The following is a 15,110-nucleotide window of genomic DNA, read 5'->3' on the forward strand; positions in this document are numbered from 1 at the left end:
TTTTGTGTAGAAAAATATACAAAATCCTAATCATGTTAAATCGTAAATAGTGTCATTATCATTAAACTATAAACATGGCAGCTGATATTTTGCAAACTATCATTTTAAAAAATATGAAAATTCAGCTACAAAGACTTATTTTAATTTACTATTATAGAGTACATTCAGAATGTTTTATTTTCACTGGAAGAAAAGTTACCAAAATTATGTACTATAGTTTCATTAACACACTCGACAAACATTTCCATAGTAGGTTCACATATACTGTATCAAAAACTGAAAAATGTATATTTACACACATTTTTTTATTTGTTTTAATCTAACTGTTGAAATATTTTACAGGCCTTTTACTACAAAAAAGAAAACATATCTGTATGTGTGGTACCAAAAACCATACAAGCAATTTTAAGCATGTTTATATATAAAAAATCGATTGAAATAAAAAAAGCTGATTTAAATTTTAAAAATCATCAAAAAAAAATTTTTCAAACATAGCAAAATGTTATAAAATTTTCCCTGATTTTACATTTTCCTGCATTTCAAGTTTCTTCAGCTTGGTTATCTGAAGAACATAAAATCGAGGTTCCACTGTACGAAATGTCCATATCATAGCAATGTACATATATCCAATGGATATATATCCCTGTGTGTATATATTAAAGTGCTGCAGAGAGAGGATTTTGCTTGAGTACCAAATAGTTTGCACAGATAGATAGCGTACGGAATTGAGAGCTTCTTCACTTGAGCGAATAACACTCGAACAGGCAAAACGAGCAGTATACACTCAAAAGTCCAGTAGTGCACGTATAACCGTAATTTCTCTGAGATGTGGATCATGAAGTGAAAGGCTCAGTGAAATTATGAAATACTTGATCAAGGGCTGAAACTAACAAGGTGGATATTTTACATGCGTCTGTGATTATTGTCACATTAAAATGATGTTCTATTGTATATGCTGGAGCGTAGCATGCTTGAGGGAGACTTGAACGAATAGGAGCAAGCAAAAAGTGGTCACATGCAGCACTAGTATATTTATATAGTAGGATTTATAAATATTCTGAACTTCTTTGAATTGTTATAATTTTCAAGTATCAGTATCGGTGGGAATTAGTAAGGTATATCAGCAATGGTATTGTTTCAAAGTGCCATCACTTCAGCCCTAGTTATTAATAAAAGTCTTGATGAGGCAAATCAGTGTAAAGTTCACTTTTAAATTCAGGTAGGCTAAATGGGACTAGACCTAAACTTTGAAGTGAACCTGGATCACAGTACAGTGCCCCCACTGGAAATCGAACCAGAGGCCCCTGATCAGGGAATCCATTATTGGTATTAAAATGTTTTATGAATATTGATATGTGGTAACATCCAAAGTGGTTCATTTTATTGTTCATTGTGTTTTCTTATCTCTTTCAGGGTTGCCCTTGATAGGATATGTGGGATATTTTTGAATGTTGTAGAAGCTCTTAATGACATTACAAGAACAGATGACATTGGTGCTCATGTTGAGTAAGTGTTATCCTTAATTGCAATGTCAGGGTTTCTGCTGACTGGGAATTATGCAGGAATCTTTAGCACTGGGAATTATGTGGGAACTTTCTCTGTAATGTGAAATACATTGTGCACCTAAACTGTGAGAGACAGTTTAATTGTGCAGCAATTTTTTATTTTTTTTTTGTATTAATCTGTGCATGAACCAGGCACAATAAGTCATTATCATTTTAATACTATTATTATTATGTCAACTAACAGAAGGTGAACAGGAACCTTATCGATATTTCATCGATGCTTCTTTTGGTATGGTAAGAGGCACACATGTGTTCTAGTATGCAGGTGAGTCTGCAAGAAAGCAACAACACCAGAAAATAACCACCAATGCCAAAGCTTGTTGCACCTCCAGTTGATAAAGTCTGTGGCCTCTGCCTCTTATGACCTTTTCACCTTCTGGCATGCCAGAGGTTCCTTGCTTCTGCAGTGAAGCAGACAACATCCAATGAGTATTGAATAGGAATCATGTCTTCTTTTGAGGTAAATTGAAGGTTGCATCATGCTGTATATACACCCTGTATCTAAAATGTTCGGTGAATGGTTTCAAAATAATTGCCATCCACCACAACACACTTTTGGCAATGTTCATAAAACTTCTGGAAACCATGAGCAAAGGCCTCTTTAGGAATTGATCGTAGAACCAGTCACATGTTCTTTGATTGCTGCCATGTCCATATAACATGCGCCTTACATGATGCTCTTCAGGAAGGAAAATAGAAAAAACTTCGCAGATACCAGTCAGGGCAGTACGGTGGATGATTGAGAACAGGTATGCCACGTTGTGCACAGGCATGTTATCGTGTAACAACATCCACTGTTCAGTCCTATGTAACTATGACCTAACATACCGGATGCATTGTAGCAACGTTTCCAAAACTTCCTTGTAGAATGTGGTGTTTACACATTTTGACCCACAGGAACGAATTCCATATGGATGATGCTATCATTGTCGAAGAAGGCGATCAACATTGTCTTAACCTTGGACTTTTGCAGGTGACTCTTTTTGAGTCACGGGGAAGACCATGAACGGCATTCCATCGATTGCCGATTAGATTCCAGATCGAACTGGTAGCACCAGGTCTCATACTGTGTGACAATGGTTCGCAGAAAGGATGGATTCTGGTCACACATGGTAATAAAATCTTCAGAGGTTTCCATCCATTTTTGCTTGCTGCTTTTCTGTCAGCTTGTGCAGTACAAACTGGGAACAGATCTTCAGCTTACCTAAATCTGCATACCATGTCCTTACTAATGCCAAATTCCTCTGCCATGAATTGTAGAGTCAGTCTCCGATCTTGTCAACAGCCAACCCGAACATGACTCAGCCTGTTGTTTCCTTTCTGTCGCGAAAGGATTTGAACCAGTCGTAAAGATACATTTTTTGCTTATTGCTTCCGGCCCATGCACTAGCACAAACATTTCATGCATCTTCTTCACTATTTTCCCCACTTTGTAGCAGAACTTGATGTTCACTCGATGCTCCATTGCACTGTGACACTACCACTTGCACTGACTATGTTCAACTGCCTGCAGCAGGTTTAACCTGATGGCACGTGTATTCCACGCTAGGTGATGCTTCTCGGCATCTCTCTGGATAGCCATGTGCATACACACGCACCTGGCTCATGTTGCCATTGATATATTGGACCATTCACCAAACTTTTTAGACACAGGATGTATCTGCTAGCAGGCAAACAAGCAGACATGCTTGGTATATTGTTTCCACTTAGGTGTTCTCACACTACATTGACCATCGCAATGTTGCTGATGTGGTGGGAAAACAAAGTTATTGTACCAATTGAATATTTAAAATCTTATTTAGATATTGTAAATACACTTTTTAATACAGATTACTTTATTGGTGAGACTTCCTGCCACCATTTACATGTGCTTTTATGGGACTTTGGCTCTTTTGCCTCCCTTGTTTCTGCTGGATGGAGAATCAGTTTGCTTCACTCAGGAAATGACTTGGGAAGCTCTAGCTGACGTCTATACCCTCAATAGCATTCAGTAGTGGAAAGACTAAAGAGTTATGCCTAATATCTAGTCCTGATTGAGACTGCACTTTACTACATATTGTGTGTTTGTTGATTTTTCCTCCAAGACACCTAATGATGTATTTTCCATTTTTGCATTTCAGTTCATTGGTGATAACAGATCATGTTAATCTTCTTCAAGGAGATGAGGTAGACTATGAAACTGAACATGACCAACGAAAAAAACAGCTGGCATATTCAGATCCTGTTCACACTATTGTTTTGAAAGATTTTTTTCAGTCTCAGGTAGGTTTCTGCTTCAAAACCAAGAATAGTTTCATGCTTATTGAAATACTATCAACAGTTATCGAGTAATTTCACACTAAATAATGTCTTGCACTTTACACTGGATTATACAGATTTTTTAAATATATATATTATATTTTTTAAAGTCAAATATACCTCATTCGAAAGCCAGAATTTACTTTGTATTGTGTTTTTTATATGTTGAATTCAATTATGTGTAACGTCTTGTAAATATGTTGTACAAATATGACATTTTTTTAATTGTGGAAATATGCCGGTCAAATCCAATGTTGCAATCTCGGTAATGGTCAGCCCAATGGTGATGCAATGGATATTGAAATTATAACTGTGTAATAAAAATCAAATTTCCATATCTTTTCACATTGTGCAAATTGAAGACAACAGACAGAATTGTTTTTCTTGGCAATCAAATTGCATTTTTCACCTCATTACTACGAATGCACGTGGAGAAAGTGGGCTTTGTTGCAACACATTGCCACCTGGCCTTTAAACTCCACATTCAGCCAGCAGCTCTGACATGGAAAGTGAGCTGAAAGTTTTGATTACTAAGCAAATTGTTGCGCTCAATGAAGCATTGTTGAGATGCTGTAATTTGATTCACGCCGTAATTTTATTTTATGACTCATGTGTTCCTGCCATGAATTATTGCCTATGAAAGTGTAGCATGTCTCTTGCTTTTTATGGGTTTGCATGAAGAGCATGCATCTTTTATTTTATGCAGGATTTCACTGGATAAATTCAATTACTCACATAGATAGAAAATGTAATTTTTGCTTAATAAATTTTCTTGTTTTGCAGGTAACGGATTTGAAAAATCAGGTTGGCCCATCACAATTTGACCAATTGATACAGACTGTGGATGTTGAAACACTTGAACAAGTGAAAGAATATATTGTATTGTGAATGATGGTTCCAAAATTGTTGCCAATAAAGGATTTCTGTAAATTATTAGAATTTTATTGAATGTAATGTTATGCATTGAAATTATTTCTTCTGCTTTGTACTGTAGAGAAGATTTGGCTGTCAAGGAGGAAATCCTTATTCTATACTATTTATGCCAGATTCAGGATTTCCCAACTCAGGAAGTATGGAAATTGCTGCAAAAACAGTGTCATATCAGAAACTGATCTTTTCCAGTTGGACATTTCAGTGAAATATCTTTCCAACTCTGAAAGTACTTCAAATCACCTTGGGGGAGGGCAAACTGGCTAACATGAGGCACCAAAATGGCATGGAGAAAGCAGTTTAAATTCTTTCATACTTTTCTAATTGTGTCAGTATTATAGTAATATGCCCTACAATAATACTCAGAATTTTAAAGTTAACTGTGGCATGAACATCAAACCTTGCACTTAAATGTTAAATGTGTATACAAAATCTTATATTGCAACTGCATGGTTGAGTGCTCACCACCAAAGATTTTAGATTTGACTCCCAGTCAGAGCATGGATGTTCCAATATGAGTGTCCCCCCCAAATCTCATCTAAACATGACACCTCTTTGAGAGCCAAGTCCTGACAAGCTGTTATTTATTTAGTGATTATGTGGTAAGCACATTGAATTCCATCCTCTTCCCCCCCTTTTAGAACTGGACCCCACTAGTTATTATCCAATTATTCTCGCAAATTGTGCAGCTCCCACCAAAAATCAAAGCTTGGACCACTTGCACCTACAGTTGCAAAGAAGTGAAATGGATGTTGTTTTTAATGAAAAGTTGGCTTTAAAATAAAAACTGAAATTTTCACTTTTTGCTAATTGCAGCTAACCTATTTCACTTGTAGCATCATATTTTGGAATTGGCTATGTAATTTTACATGGTGTGGCACCCAGGAGACATATTCTAGTTGTTTTTTGTTTTTTTTGCCGTACGCGAGTTTGTAAATATGCCTACCCAATGGCATAGTGGTAACACCATTGTCTTGTAATCAAGTGGTATCAGGTTTGATCCTCAGTGGAGACATATTGCATAGTGATTCAGACTCAATTTTAAACTGTAGGCCCAGTGCTGATTAGCCTACCTAAGCATAAAATAAACGTAAAACCAAATTTTTCATGTTTGTGCCATTAATGTCATAAAAAAACTAAACAAATGTTAATATTACGCTATTAAGATTTTCAGGATAATTAAAAACTTTACATTCATAATATGTATGCAGAACTACATGCATATATACTCCATTTAATACTTAAGATGAGTATGCTACTACAAAGGAGATTTAAAGCCCAAAGCATATGTGTAACTTTGTGGGGGCAAGGGGGTAAATTCTCACTATAAAATTTACAAGTTAATGGTACTTTTGTTAACCTTCTGGAACCTGAGGAGCAAAGTAAGGAGTAATTTTCATGATTTTGCAAAATAATCCTGGGCAGAGAGCTCATTGGCCAGAATCGCTTACTTCAGCGAACGCTCATTCTGGGTTTGCACAGTCTCCAGATGCATGAGTCATGCAGTCACAGTTGCCAACTTTTAGATTCTAAAATTGTCGAGGAGTACTTAAAATGTTAATCACTTTTAATTGTCGAGGAGCACTTAGAATGTTAATCACTTTTAATTGTCGAGGAGCACTTAAAATGTTAATCACTTTTATAAATTTGAAATTGCAGACATTTATTCCTTGCTAGAAAACATTTGTATCAATCACACCCAGTGGCGGCGATTGGGTTCCAAAACTAGGTGGCCAAGGTACAAAAGTACAGCAAGGACAGTTTAATTTCCCTTGGTACATGAAGTTAGCGTGGTGCAAAAATGGCAAAAAGTGGGGGGGGGGGGCACTGCACCCTCTCGGCCACGCCCCTGCTGACACCTGTAAAGGAGTACGAACCAAGTTTCACAAAAAGTGCCATCGTAAATATTTTGGAACTTTGTGTGACTGGCGGTTGTTCTACATTATACTTTTTTGGGGGTGCTCCCCTGTGTGTCATCGCCTTGTAATCAAGGGGTACCAGTACCAGGTTCAATACCCGGTGGAAGCACATGGTGGTTCGGATCCCACTTTAAACTATATTGTGCAGTCCCGATTAGCCTTATTGTGCATAAATTTACCAAACAAATGAATCAATCAAACAGATTTTCTCTGGTGTAATTTTGCCAATTCAATATCTGAATTAGTTGCTCAAGATTCACCTCCCCCCCTGAACGCTAAGGCACGATGGTCCATAAAATCAGAATTTGCATTATAAAAGGTTTTTTAATATTGTCATCTCTTTCAACAAATCATCGTTCGCTCATTGTTGCTAGTTATCTAGTTCTCAGACCACATTGATAGTAATACGATGCAAATAGCAGGCAATGCTATTTACACATTTCAACAAACAAACAATGTAAAAATGAAACTGAGAGAAGATTTACGATTTCAAGACCAGAAAGGTGACATAAAATGAACAAGACACACAAACCTATGACAAGACCTTCGAAACAAATGTGGAAAATATGTGGTAGTTGGTTTGACATACAGGGTGGTGCAAAATTCCGTTTACAACGCTTGGGAGGTGAATCGCCAAGTAGAAACAAGGAAAAAATGCCATGTGGAAAAATGTCGAAATCGGCACCGTTTGCGAGTGACAGGCATGCGAAAATCGCCTCACACCATGTGTAAAGTACAATAACTCAAGAAGGAAGAAAGGTATCAATGTCGGATTAAAATAATACAAAGAAAGTCGTGTCTGACGAATACAATGGTGCAGCAATTGAGGCCCAGTGTAAATTGCGCAAGGGGATTCTCAAAGAAAGTGGGGAATCCCCTGATGGAAAATATAGGAAATTTACTACTATTTTCAACATAATGTTGAGATCGGAATGTAGGCAGTAAAAAATGACGACGTATGTCCACATGTCCCACTACTGCTGGGACACCGTCCCAAATGGAAAAAAATACCGGAAAATCATAAAAAAAATGTTTTCAATCCCTTAATGTTGACACACTACTTTGCAGTACGAAAAACAAAAGTTAAACAATGGCTACATGACGTCAGGCTGTACATACTACAAGAGAGCTCCCCAAAGAAAGTGGGTAATTCTCGAAGGAATGAAGACGTAGAATGGCTAGAAAACGCACACAATGGCATGTAACATTTCCAGGCACAGCTCATCTTGAAGGGATTCCATTGAGAAGCGAACAACCTCCGCACATGCAGATCGATGGTATGAAGTACAGCGATCTCCAGCACTATGAGGTGCTGATAGGGACTCACAATCACCGGTATACTCAGAGACGTTGTTGAAAATGTCCGCTATTGACTTCAAGACAAAGATGGCATCAGCGAAGCACTGATTGTCTGGTACGGTCAAATACCTCTGGCATGTCACCAATTGTCCCAGCAGCGGCACTAACATGAGCAACGAGGTCCTGAGCACTTTCCACAGGGGTTTCATACACGAGCCTTTTCATTTCTCCCCATACAAACAAATCCAGTGGTGTGAGGTCGGAGGAACGAGGTGGCCACGGTAAAGGTCCACCCCTGCGAAGTCAACGATCGCCGAGTAAGGCCCTGGCTCCCCGGTCGAAATGTGCGGGGGCGCCGTCGTGTTGAAACCAGATACGTTGTCTACCTGCCAGTGGCACGTTTTCCAAAAGTTCGGGTAATACGTCATGTAGAAATACCCGATAATTCCCACCACACAAAGTAGAGTGCAAAATGTACGGGCCTATCAAGTGGTCACCTACTACGGCACGCCACACATTCACTGCGAACCTATGTTGATGATGGCGCACAATGATTGCATGCGGATTGTCCATATCCCAGACGTGGCTGTTGTGGCTATTGAACATGCCGTCCCTGGTGAACATTGCCTCATCGGTCCACAAAACTATTGTTGGGAAATCTGGAATGGCAAGAGTTTCTTGCACGTACCATTGGCAGAAATCCATGCATAGGGGAAAGTCCGTGGGCAGTATGTGGTGCACCTTATGCAATTTGTATGTGTGCAATCCCTCCTCCTGAAGAACGCGGAACACATTGCTATGGTGAGTTTGTGGCGTACGAGCAATGACACGTGTGCTGGTGCCAGGACGGTCTCGTATCGCGCCCGCAACACGTCCTCTTCAAATTGCACAGTGCGGGGTCTTCCACAATCCCAACTACGGGGTAGTAGAGATCCAGTTTCACGCAGTCGAGCATCAAGTCTTTGAAAGAGTGCATGTGCTGGTAACTGGCTATTGGGAAAACGTTCGTGATACGAACGCCGTGCTTCACGGCTGTTTCGGTTTGCCTCTCCACAAATGAGATGCATATCAGCAAGCTCGTGGGTAGAGTACTCCGCCATTGTCCTGTTTGAGAACTGCCCAGCAACAGGGGCACTTTCCCTCCGAGTGACGGATCACAACTACCGTTATTAGCACCCACGTAATGTCACACAGGTCCACGCAGTTGTTGCAAACCGAGAAAGAACACGGGAATACGTACTCTACGTACAATATTCCTTGGCGCAATTCAACCAGACTAAACTCCACGCTGCGACACGCAGAACAGACATGAAGAACAAAGGTCGACTACACTCTGTATGTAGTATCCACCGACGCTAATACGTAACAGGTGACCTACAGTTCCAGCGTCTCTAGTGGGGCTTTCTGTATCAATTAGCTGAAATCAATCTCAGCGTAATCTGACGGCATAGCGTCATTATCGGGTCAATTTCCTATTTCCCGAGTGTGGGACGGTGTCCCAGCAGTAGTGGAACATGTGAACATACGTCGTCATTTTTACTGCCTACATTCCGATCTCAACATTAACGTTATGTAGAAAATAGTAGTAAATTTTCTATATTTTCCATCAGGGGATTCCCCACTTTCTTTGAGAGTCCCCTCGCGCAATTTACACTGGGCCTCAATTGCTGCACCATTGTATTCGTCAGGCACGACTTTCTTTGTATTATTTTAATCCGACATTACCATCTTTCTTCCTTCTTGAGTTATTGTACTTTACACATGGGGTGAGGCGATTTTCGCACGCCTGTCACTCGCAAACGGTGCGATTTCGACATTTTTTCACATGGCATTTTTTCCTTGTTTTTACTTGGCGATTCACCTCCCAAGCGTTGTAAACGGAATTTTGCACCACCCTGTATAATAATGAAACTAATTTGAGAAGTTTCAAAATCTTAGGTACAGTTGCGTAGCAACATATCGCAAGGCCCCCCATCCGTTCTTTAAGTTTGAAATATCAATGTAAATCGATACACAATCATCAAGGAAACGTCAGCAAATTATCATATTTATATAACAGCCTATAATAATAATTAATTTCTGACGAAAATTATATTTAATAGTATGCGACAGGGAAATTTACACTTGGCAGAGCTACAGTAACACGCTGCTGGAATTTTCGTTAACCAAAGTAGTAGTAATAGTATGTTTTTTAAGATGCTCTTTAGGCAGTAAGACAACTGAAATATCCTTAAATGTGCTAAACTTTTTTTTAAAAAAATCAGAAATACAAAGTAAGAATCTTGAAATAGAACCTATATATTATTTAATAAGTCGTTCTTTGTTTCCTCATTTCAAAGTTTGTAGGACGTAAATGTCACAAACCATGGCTTAAGTAGAAAATATGGAAGGACGCACATAAAATGTCGGTGCTTGATAGAGTGGGGTAAAGGGATGCAGTAAACCACAATCCTGTCTAGGGGCCCAAAGTATCTACCTACAAGCTCTTCGACACAATCGGTTTCAACATCAACAAATCTTAAAACGATAGTCATTTGCACCATAAGTGTGAAATCTTTGGTGTAATCAATTGATACAGCTAATTTGACTTTTTTTTATAATTAGCAGTTTTGACTTTGTTGCACATTAATTATACCAGTCAACTTTGAATTTTAGGACTTAGATGATAATAATAATTGTGAATCTCATTTTGTTGTTACGTCTTAATGTTCTTGTAATATTAAATATTTGACGCAGTGGCGTAACAAAATCGTAAAGTACGCATCCGTGAGAAAAAATTGGGTCCCTCAAGTACAGTCAGATTCTTCCAGGAAATGTATGTAATTACTTAGAATGGCTGGTTGTGGCTACACTTACATTAATAACTATACAAATCGATGCTCTAACTCTGAATTTTCACATATTACAACATATCTTTCTTTGATATTTATGTATTCAAAAGAAGAAAATACAAATACATACTTAATCCCTTCCCCATGGGCATCTGGAAGGGCCCGTGCCCCCCCCCCCCCCCCCGTGGAAAATGTAAGTCACCCAAAAATTATATATTTTTCACATATAATTTCATTTCACCCACAACAATATGTATTAATTATTGTATGAATATGATAAATTCAAATTTAAGCAATGTTTTTTGAGGGAACAATACTATTATTGGGGAAAATGTGCCTTGTTTGCCCCCCCTGGAAAAAAAACCCTCCTTGCTCCTCCCTGGAAAAAATCCTGCGGACATCCATGCCCTTCCCCCTAAACAGAAGTCCGTACAGGATACAGAGAACACTGGAAGCTATAGCCTGACAAGTCCCGATATGCGCAGATCGCTGCGGAGAACTTCCTATTACGTCATCCTCCCCACAACTCTTCTACGTACTGGTCTGGCTTTGAGACTACGAGTGGTGCCAACTCAGCAAAATTAAGCTAAAACAAATATGACAAACTATTTTTACTGTGTAGATTGTCGGTGCCGGCTCATATCAGTTTATCAGTGGTTCATTTGATTTAATCCGGTCTTTGAAAATGCAAGCGGTGCGTGGATCATAAACTGTAGTATTACGCACGAGCGTTAACGTTTATAATGAAGAGAAACTACTGGGCAAATGACTTCATTTTCTGAATGCAACATCGAGCAGTGGCCTGTTTTTTTTTTTTTTTTAAAAAAAAGCTGAGTGGGGGGGTTATTTTGTTTATCGTACAACAATCACTATGAGACGGCAATCTGATAATATGCTTGCCTGTGTTCTTTTTTAAAGCACTGAAATGTTCTTGCTCTTTACTCTTGGCTGCATATTTTTGAAATGCAAAAATCAAATCATGCCGGGTCCAACGAAATCCACAATCTGCTCTGGAAAGCCTCTTAGAGGCCAGGCCAGAGAAATTGTTTACAATGTTGCAACATATTTGCGAAATCAGGAGGAGTTACATAAACTTAAGTATAATGTTGTCGAGTTCACAAGCGCCACCACGGGAGTATCTAAATGGATGGTTTCTCAAGTTTTAAAAGGATTGGATTGATTTGTTGTTTTAAGTCCACTTTATGCACAGTAAGGCTAATCGATACTGGACGTACAGTTTAAAGTGGGATCTGAACCACTATGTGCCTCCACCAGAAATCGAACCCGGGATCCCTTGATTACAAGGCGACGACACTACCACTGTACCATCGTGGAGTTCAAGTTTTAAAAGAAGGAAAAGAGTCATTGACGAAAGGTGAGCTGAAGTTCTGTATTCAGACAGGTAGAAAACACCCCAGGAAAAAGCGAATACAAATTTCGTTGAAAATCCTCAGACCATTCCCCTCTCTCCAGGTTGCAACACTGCGAACCAACGTTGCTCCGAAAAGTGGAGTGGGGAAATGTGGTGTGAGCTGCGCAACAGCTATTTGCAGCGTCTTGTTTTTAAACTTGTCAATTATAGTGTAGAGCTATCAAGGAGAAGAAACTTTCCCAAAGCACTTGATTTCAGATTTAAAAGCACATTCCTGAAACGTAGAACTTGATCAGGAAATTCGGAAGATAAATCATCTTCGTGCCCGTTACAGAGGGCAATAGCTGCATCTGAAGTTGTAAGAACGAAGGAAGAACTGCTAATATTATCCATACCCTTCTTCAGTTTAAAACACCGGAAGCATTTAAATGCCCCATACTTTGCTCCGTGGCAGTTTGAGGTGCTTTACCATTAACATATTAAAATCAGGTAGGCTATGCAAGGTCACAAGACAGAATAAAAGCCAAGATCAAGCACTTTTTATTCAACAAAATAATAAATGGATAAAAATGTCCAAGCAATTTTTGCGTTGATCTTTCACATGAGAAATGAGAATTATTTTGACTTTTTCGGGGCCTCTGATTTGACGTATTCATTCAAATTATAACGCTAAACTAGAATATAAAGCCAGATAAAAAGGTCTTAATTTTATTGCCCACAAAAATTAGCCTTTTCTATCTTTCTCACTTCCATTTATTACGTTTTTCCTATCAACCTCATGGGACGTGAGGCCCAGGGTGCTCGCCCACTTCACCCACCCCTTTCTATGCCAATGGTTATACAACCTCAAGGCACCTGTGCCTAGCAGAAATTCAAATATTTCCATGCGTAGTGAAATATAATGGCCGTTGGCAACACCGACAGGAGTGCTCGCGTCTACTTGCAAGAACTACATCGCGTCTCATGGGTCTTCTCAAGACCCGGGTAATAGAAAAAACTGGCAGGCATCGATGCCTGTGCAGAACTGTGATGTGAAGCTTGCTTGCACGATGTCGAACACCTGGGCTTGACGTGCGTGTTGCATATTCTTGTAGGCGTGCCTCCTCCCAGACTGTTTTTTTTCCTGGTCTTGTTGCAGGTATCCGGTCCTGGGTGCTATTCATATGGGTTTGAAAACTTTTTCATTCTGCCTCCCTAAAGTTAGGTTGGACAATGTTTTGCCTGTGGCCCAAAGTAACTTATAAGTGTGAGTACTGTTGTTGGAAAGTAGTTGTATTTTTGGTTGAATGTTCATCGTTCATTCATGTAGTTGCAAGCATACACACACACACACAAACACAAATTTCTTTTGTTAAAGTAAAATGTTAGTTTTATTATATTGTTATATATAGTATTATTAGTATGTGTATAATTAGTGGTACAGTATACCACAAGACAAGAAGTACTGTATAAGAATGAACCTCCCTGATAGCATATAGTAATGTTATTATCTTGTAATGAAGGGGTACCAGGTTCAATCCCCTGTAGAGGGAGGCACAGTGGTTCAGGTTCCATTTTAAGCTGTAGGTTCAATCTCAATTATCACAGCTGAGCATAAAGTGGACTTAAACAAAATTTTACTGAGACAAAGCCAGATTATATTTAAATAGATTTTTTCGCCATTATGGTCAATCTATTTCAGTTTCTGCCTCAGTTTAAGAACCACCATGTGTTTCCCAAATATTGTGGTTGTACCAGGCCGCAAGAGTTCATTAGATTCAGATTCCCAATTATTTTAAACCCAATTTTATATTTGTCAGCAAGCCTAGACATGTAGCACATGCCATAATTTATTATTAACATTTAATTCCAATGGTGCATATTTTAATGTATAAAATAGAGTTTACAAATAGAGGAGGAAGTTCGACAATGGCCTCAATCCACACGCAGATGGGTGGAAAGACCTTCGTGGTGGCTCACGAGTGACTACACAGAGATTCCAAATATTCTTCTTGAGGTATACAGGAACTAAAGGATGAGCAATCGGTCTATGCTAAAATGCAGTAAACTTGTACAACTTTACATGCAGAAATCTACTACATAAAAAAACAAATTGTTTTCATTTGACTGTCCCTCGCACTATACAGGGTGATTGGTAATTCGACCTATTCCTGGAAAGGGGTAATACTAGAGCACATTTGCAACAAATTTGACCCTATGCACCGGGGGTCGGAAATCAATGGGTTTCGAGTTATTGCAGTTTGTAGATTTTCGTGACATATTCCGACTTGCGACCAAAAAACTACTAATTGTGAAAAAACTACTACACCCTGGACACTTAATCGACATGTTGCTAACAGCTGACGAATGAGTGACTACTGGGGAAAAAATTCCCAAACCCACAGAAAGAAACAGTCACTGGTGCACACGTCATGAAGAAATTAGGAAATTATCGTTTAAATCGAAGAGGATTACTCAAAAAATTGTTAACACACTTAGCGTAAAAATTATGAAAAAACTTCCTCGTTTCATAAGCTCTACAAAAAGATACAAATGTTGTCAACTGGCACACGGGTTGGGGGAAAAATCTGAAAGAAAAAGGCGAAGAAGGCATGTTATAGACCTCTTTGTAAAGTGAAAAGAAGTTGTTGGTTGTGAGAAATAAAGGAACGAAAATGAGTAAAATAAGAATGTCGTTTACCATTCACATGATTCCAGGTTGTCAGAATAAACTGTTACAAAAACTACAAATCCTGTTAAAATTGCCTCCCCCGGTTACGTATGCAAGCACGCAGCCTGCGGCGTACTTCAGACACAAGTCACTTGCATTGACACTGTGTCTCTTATGTCTCAATTCTCTCTCTCAACTCTACTTGGGAATCCACTGGTGTACTGTAGACTAACTCTTTCATGGACG

The 15,110-nt window shown here is 38.9% G+C and overlaps 1 protein-coding gene across 5 annotated transcripts in view; it reads left to right on the forward strand.

Annotated features, from left to right (window-relative positions):
* The window catches only part of Impbeta11 (importin beta11), a 96,998-nt gene extending 92,204 nt beyond the window's left edge, over window positions 1-4,794 (forward strand). For all 5 annotated transcript variants that reach the window (XM_083118418.1, XM_083118417.1, XM_083118415.1 and 2 more), the window contains exons 18-20: window positions 1,414-1,506; window positions 3,686-3,827; window positions 4,647-4,794. In XM_083118418.1, the coding sequence (XP_082974544.1) occupies window positions 1,414-1,506; window positions 3,686-3,827; window positions 4,647-4,751 (340 nt within the window). In that variant the 3' untranslated portion in view covers window positions 4,752-4,794. The remainder of the gene's footprint in view (window positions 1-1,413; window positions 1,507-3,685; window positions 3,828-4,646) is intronic.
* Window positions 4,795-15,110: the final 10,316 nt, after the last annotated feature.

The sequence above is a fragment of the Lepisma saccharinum genome, chromosome 3 (assembly GCF_977018435.1).
Source record: "Lepisma saccharinum chromosome 3, izLepSacc3.1, whole genome shotgun sequence".
Lineage (NCBI taxonomy): Eukaryota > Metazoa > Arthropoda > Insecta > Zygentoma > Lepismatidae > Lepisma > Lepisma saccharinum.